Below are 6761 nucleotides of genomic sequence, written 5' to 3' on the forward strand. Positions count from 1 at the left end.
TTTCCTCGTGCCTGCCACATCTGCTGCCCACTGGCCTCAGACTTGCTGCTTCTCAGCTTTTTCTTTGCATTTGTCTGTCTGGCTTATGTGCACCAAATGTGACTGTCGTTGGCTTCCAAGAGCAGGTTTGCAGAACAGTTGCAAAGATAGTGCAAAGAGTCCTCTATACCCTTTGGCCAGACAAGATGATGCTATGCCAACATCTTCCTTGGCACATTTCATCAGAACTAGAAATTGACATGATTACATTAATTACAGACTCTATGAGAATTTTGCCAGCTTTCCCACTAATGTTAATTTCTCTCTTCCAGAATGCTGTGCTATACTCCTCCCTTTTCTTTCTGGTCTTTTTTTTTTTTTTAAACAAAAGAACTTGTTGCTTTAAAAGACAGCCTCATTCAAGGCAGCAGAACACAAGCTAACGGAACGCCCAGTGCGCATCAGCAGTCTGCCTCGAGCAGCGGGAGACAGGGAGGTACCAACATGAGGAGACCAGACCCAGGCACTCAGGGGCTGAGGGTCTGGTGGGTAGGGCAGAGCTTGCAGGGGGAGCTGCTGGAGACTTGTACTTCCTTTGAAATTCACTCCCTGACCACATGGCTGGAATTGGACTACATGCCGTGGGTCTCCCTAAGATTAGATATCCCCTTTTCCTTTCATGAATAATCAAAAGAAAAATCACACCGCAGGGAAGCCCATGAAATCAAAGTTAGTGAGTCATTCAGACCTTCATCTGTCCCAGGACAGGCTCATTAACTGAGCAAACAGATACGAGAGGAGTGGCAATAGGTAGCCACCAAATGCTCTGCCCATTCTCTCATCTTAGCTGATTAAGTTCCATTCACTGAATTCCAGAAGCTTCTCACAAAGACAAAAAGATAAAAAACCTGATGCAGCATATTTACTTTTAAGTCATATCCTGGAGCAGCCCAAATGCTTTCCTGGAAAAGCCTTCCTATTCCCAATGTTACTTTCCTATTCCAGCTGGGGGACGAGAGCCAGCTCATCTCCGCGGTTTCAGCTCAGGGAAGGGCCTGCGGCAGGTGTGGGTGCTTTGTTGCTCAGTTCTGGCTCTTCAGCTCACCTGGAGCCCCCCAGCACTGACACCCAACCTAGAGCCCCCCAGCGCTGACACCATAACCGGGAGCCCCCAGCACTGACACCATAACCGGGAGCCCCCCAGCACTGACACCATAACCTGGAGCCCCCCAGCACTGACACCATAACCTGGAGCCCCCCAGCACTGACACCATAACCTGGAGCCCCCCAGCACTGACACCGTAACCGGGAGCCCCCCAGCACTGACACCACACAACAGAGCCAAAGCACTGAGTGACTTGCCCTGGGTCACTACAAACAGCCGTGAGGAGCCAGGTGGGCAGGAGGCTTTCTTGTTCCCCAAGACTACTGTGCAGTCCTTGGCTCCGGAGGCCACCAGCTACCGCACAGATGGCCTGGCTCACAAGCTGACTCAGCTGTCTGGGGTTCCAGACTTCACCTACCAGCGGATACCAGCAGATACAGCGAGGGGCCAATTTCAGAGCTTTCTCTGAAGTCCTCTAGTTACAGATAAATATTCTTTTTCACATTAAAAGAACAAGATATTTCAAAACCATCTTTTACATAGTGACATAATTATTATCAGACATAATGTTGAAAAGCTATATGTTCACTGCCCTTTCATTTTCCTTCAACTTTTCTCTATTATTTAATTGGAGAGTGTCACCCATTATTTTTTTACCCTCTCTTCAGAAAAACAAACCTTTGATTTTTATTATTTTAGTCGTTTTATTTTCTATTCTACAACTTTTTATTTGAATTCCTCCCCCTGTCCCCCGGTTCCAAATATACCCACCTACAGAGCTAGAGCCATGTTCCCCGTCCTCCCTTCATACCTACGTCTAGTTCTGAGATGCTGGGATGAGCCCCTGGCGTTAGTGACTACGGCCAAGTCCGACAAGCCGCCAGGGAGGATTGCTTTAATTGCCTCCTGAGATATGCTTGTTTTTCCATTAAGAAGGAGCCCTGTGATATTTCCCTTTTTCGTAGGGGTCCCGGTTTTAAAACAATAGGACTACTCTGGGGAATTCTGGGAAAGAACTGTTCTCCACGATTCTTAACTAGAGCCTGGGGAGCATCTTAGCACCATACATTTATTTTCCTTTTCCCCCCAGTAAAACAATGACACAGATCAATTTATTAACCCACAAGATGCTGCCATCATATTTTGAAGACTCTCTGAAATTTTCACGAACACATACCAGTTCTAACAGCACATAGATAGTTTTTCACATACTCTATAATCCCTTTAAATCAGGATGGATGTTCTCTGGTTACTATATACTTTTTATAATTTTTCAATAAACTGATTGAAAGGAGAAGAGAAAATCTTTGGAACATGCTGCTGCTGCTGCTGCTGCTTTTTCTTTTCTTGTTTTTTGGTTGGGGGGAGGGAAAGGTATGGCGGCATGCAGAAGGGTAATTTTTCAAGTGTATTTTCCAGAGCCTGGATTCCTAGAAAGCACCCTGGAAATTGAAGCTAGTGCTGAAGGCAGCCTGGAGCCCAGCATTTCCTGGGGCGCACGGGGCTACACCCTGATACTTATGAGAATCTAGTGTCTGGGGCCTGTTTCTCCAGCTAGGTCATGAGGTCAGCTCAGGCCCCCTGCATATTTAACCTAAGGGAAAGAAGGCCTTTGTTCTCTGGAATTCTCTTCCTTCCAGAATCACACAGAACTGGTCCCTTAGATCTTCAAGGCTGCTGCCCCATCTTTTAAGATAACTAACAATGTTCACTAGGGGCTGCAGTGAGTGCTTTTGCTTTTAAGTCTCCTGAGCATTAGAGCATGCTGCTGTGGAAACCTTCCCTGACACAGGCCCGGCAGACACCTGGAGCTCTTGCTCCGCCGTGTCACCCTCCAGGGACTTCACACGCATCCACTCATCTGACACCCCCAACCCTAGAGGTGGGTACCATTGGCAACATCCCTACTGCAGGACATAGGGGTTTGGTGAGTGCCAGGGGAGGCAGCAGCTCATCAGCTGTGGAGTTGGGAATGGCCCCCAGGCAGCCTGCCTTCAGACTGTGGGCCAGTAACCATTATGCAGCCTTGCTTTTAGGAAGGGGCCTCTGCACATACACTCAGCACCTTGGCGCTGCATTAAAAGGAGGGCATCTTCAGGGAAGGCAACCTGAACAACAAACAGCGAGTGCTACCCATGGTTGCACAGGCAAGGCACATGTATTTACATTGGGTCCTGAGCCCAGGTTGCCCCATGGGATTTGTGCTTCCTTTTCTCCTCTGGACACCTGATCATATTGCTTCTCCTTTGCACTGGGCTCCTGCTCTTCAGAGCAAAGTGGGAGGGGGGGGAGGGGTCTCCTTCCTAGGAACCAGGCTCCCAACACAACACTGTTAGTCTCAGTTAAGAGCAAGGAGAAAGCACAACCAGAGACAAATACTGGAACTTAGGAGCACCTGCACTACCGACTTGCAGTCTGATCCTGGGAAGCTGAGTGCAGTGAGCAAGTGTCCCGTTCAGACCTCATGTCATGGGTTATAGAGAGACTTTGGGTAAGTTCTTTAAGCTCTTTGTGCCTCTGTTTCCCATTGGTAATAGTTGCCTATCTCATAGGTGTGTTTTCCTATGAGGCTCGGAATGATTAAGACATACAAATTGGCACATAGGAAGCACACACTCAATAACGATTCCCTTTGCTAACCATGTGCAGCTGTTTCTGCTACAAAGCTTTTCAAGCGACAATGAGCAGCCCCTTTTACTGAACTGACTATCCCTGGGAAGAATGGGTACAAATGGGCAAGGAGACAGGATTCTTGAGCATGGCGCACAAATAGGGGAGGAGCTGAACTTGCCACAGTTAAGAAAGGCATTTTAATGCATATAGTTAAGGATCCAGGAATTATTTTCTGAGTAATAGCTATTAAAGCCAGTGGGAAGAAAGAAGTTAATAAGTAGGAGATCCATTGTTGAGCATCACCAATCACATGCCTGTTGAATCATACTATTAATAGCTTTCTAGTAAAACAACTCAGAAGTATTTTGTCTGTTTAGATTTAGAATCCACAGCCCAGGGACATGAAATAAATTGACAAGTGAGTCCCATTGTCTCCCAACACAATACTCTAGCTCAGTGGTTCCAAAACTCTGTCATCAAGTGGGAATTCAGACTCTGAGGCTCCACCCCAGCAAGTCTGACCAGAATGTCTGCGGATGAGAAGTCTGCATTTTGAACCAGCCTTTGCAGGTGAGCACAGGGGTCCATGGACCGCACTCTGAGAAGCACTGCTAGGCAATCAATGCGCTTGGTCCCATTCAAGGATCAGAGAGCAAAGAGACTTAGGTGAGTTTGCAGCATCTAAGTTAGAGCAGTGGTTCTCAACCTTCCTAATGCTGCGACCCCTTAATACAGTTCCTCATGTTATGGTGACCCCCCAATTTCATTGTTACAAATTGAACATAATTAAAGCGTAGTGATTAATCACAGAAACAATATGTAATTATAATGTGTTTTCTGATGGTCTTAGGCGACCCCTGTGAAAGGGTCATTCAACCCCCAAAGGGGTCGCGACCCACAGGTTGAGAACCGCTGTCAGTTAGAGGAAGGCAGAGAGGTATATTACAAGCTAGGAATATTCTCTTCCTGCTCAAAGTGTGGAGACAGGGCTCTAGATTTGTGAGACCTCGCAGAGCTGCATTTAGGACCCAGGTATTCGGACATGAAGCTGTGTCCACCAATTTTAGGGTCAGTCCTAGATAAGATTCCCGGGACTCTCGCCATCCTCAGGAAGGAAAACGCTGATATCACCAACAGTGATTCCAGGGGACCAGAGGGTGTGGGAGTCAACAGGATTCAGTGCTTTCCTTTCTAGAAACCCTGTCCTTTTTTTTGAGGATATGCGTTTTGCTCTGCCTTATAAATATGACCCAAGTCCCATGAGGTCATATGAGCATAAGGACCTGTAAGGCTCAAATATCCAGCATACTTGATCTTCTTACATCAGGACATGTAGAAAGGAAGAAACAGACCTGAGGTTTAAGAAAACCTTGGCCTGGAATGTTCTGGTCAAAGTCTCTGACTTCCTTTCTGACTTTCCAATCCCTGAACTGGAGCAGAAGGCTGCAGGAAAGTAAGGCTAAAGGTTCTTTTCCAAGTCAGGGTAGTTCTTCCTCTCTCACAGCCTTTAACATCTCTGCTTTATGCGAGGACAGAACCATGTGAAAATAACGGAATTTCAATCAAACTGCAAATACAGCTTTCCATTGGCCTTTGTGCGCACTCTACCCAGAGTAGGGACCCTGAGGGGAGGGGGCACTCCCAGCAGGAGCCCCCTGAGAAGTCAGGTGTGACAGAAATCATGTTCCAACAGCGAATAGAGAGGATGGGGTCTAGGACATCTAGGAAGTTCCCTCCATGTTCCAAACCAGTTTAAACGTTATGTCCTCAACTGAAGAGACCCACCAAACCTGTGGCGGTGTAGCCATGCTCCGTAAAGCTCGGTAGAAGTGGCTCCTATGATCTAACCACAATTATAAAATCCCGTAGTGCCGTCCCCAGTGCAATGACAATCACGACAGAGCTGCCCGGAATGGCAAGGCTGCTGGGGTGGGGGCACACAGTAAACGGGTCACATGGGGGAACCTTAGCAGCTCCCACGGTGCCTCTGCCAGGACCAAACCAAGTGTCCAGCCATCGTGTCCCCCATCGGAAAGGTTAAAACGAAATACAGAGTTGCTAGTGGTCCTCCTCGCCCCGCCCATTCCCCCCAAAGACTCTCAGAGGAAGAAGCAAACTCTGCCAAGGACAGTACAGTACCTAGACACTAGCTTCTGAGCTCCATAAACACGTTTCTCCCGGTACCCAGGCGCCGCATTGCCACGTGACTGGCAGCCTTCCCTGGCTTCCAAGGCCAGGGCTTTGCCTAACCTTAGGAAAAGGATGCCAAGGCTACGTTGTACATGATTGGTTCCCGTGGAAGGGCCAACACTTGTACAGCACAAATGGATGGTGGGAAGGCAAACCCGAGAAGTTCCTTGAGGGGGAAAGCGAGCTTTCTCAGAATCTGGGCTCGGCAGGGGCTATCGGGGACACCCGGGGACACACACACACGCACACACACACGCTCAGGTGGGCACGCAGTGGGCGTCCCAACCACACTCCCGCGCGGCGCGCGAATCAAAGCCCGTGACCGGGAGCCAGGACTTACCGCCAGGACGCTCTGGGCCAGGAGCCCCGCTGTCACGGCCCCCAGCAGTAGCCACCTGGGAGGGAGAGGGAGGAAAAGCGCCGTGAGCGTGCGCCAGGATTTGGCAACTCCTGAAAGTGACTCGGGGACGAGGCAGAAAGTCGCTTACCGCCGCAGGGCAGGGCCCGACGCCCGGCACTGGTCTCGGTCCATGATCCCGGTCCAGCCTCTCTGGGCTCGGGTCGGTCCCTCCTAGCGTGCAAGGAGAGACAAAGCGGGCTGAGCGGGGTCCGGGGAGGGAAGCATCCTAGCCGCCTCCGCCGCCGCCTGAGACGCGGGAGAGTGGGGTGCGCCCCCACCTCTGTGCTGGGGTGACGGAGATAGAAGAACCAGGGGCCGTCCCATCTAGGCCCCGGTTGGTGCTGCTAAGCCGCGGCCGCTCGATCCCCAGCCTCCCCTTCCATTCCTAACAGCCTGCACAGGGCGCCCCAAGTGCGTGGCTTCGGCCTGGGTCTCCCCGTCCCGGGGTTGCTCTCACCTCCGGCCCGGCTTCCG

The 6761-nt window shown here is 49.9% G+C and overlaps 1 protein-coding gene across 1 annotated transcript in view; it reads right to left on the reverse strand.

Moving 5' to 3' along the window:
• Positions 1-6755, reverse strand: part of COL4A2 (collagen type IV alpha 2) — a 181699-nt gene extending 174944 nt beyond the window's left edge. The window contains exons 1-3 of the mRNA XM_006770706.2: positions 6745-6755; positions 6376-6458; positions 6228-6282 (exon numbers count right to left, since the gene is read on the reverse strand). Coding sequence (XP_006770769.1) covers positions 6228-6282; positions 6376-6419 — 99 coding nt within the window. The 5' untranslated portion in view covers positions 6420-6458; positions 6745-6755. The remainder of the gene's footprint in view (positions 1-6227; positions 6283-6375; positions 6459-6744) is intronic.
• Between the last annotated feature and the right edge of the window lie 6 nt (positions 6756-6761).

Source organism: Myotis davidii, unplaced genomic scaffold, assembly GCF_000327345.1.
Source record: "Myotis davidii unplaced genomic scaffold, ASM32734v1 scaffold242, whole genome shotgun sequence".
Classification (NCBI taxonomy): domain Eukaryota; kingdom Metazoa; phylum Chordata; class Mammalia; order Chiroptera; family Vespertilionidae; genus Myotis; species Myotis davidii.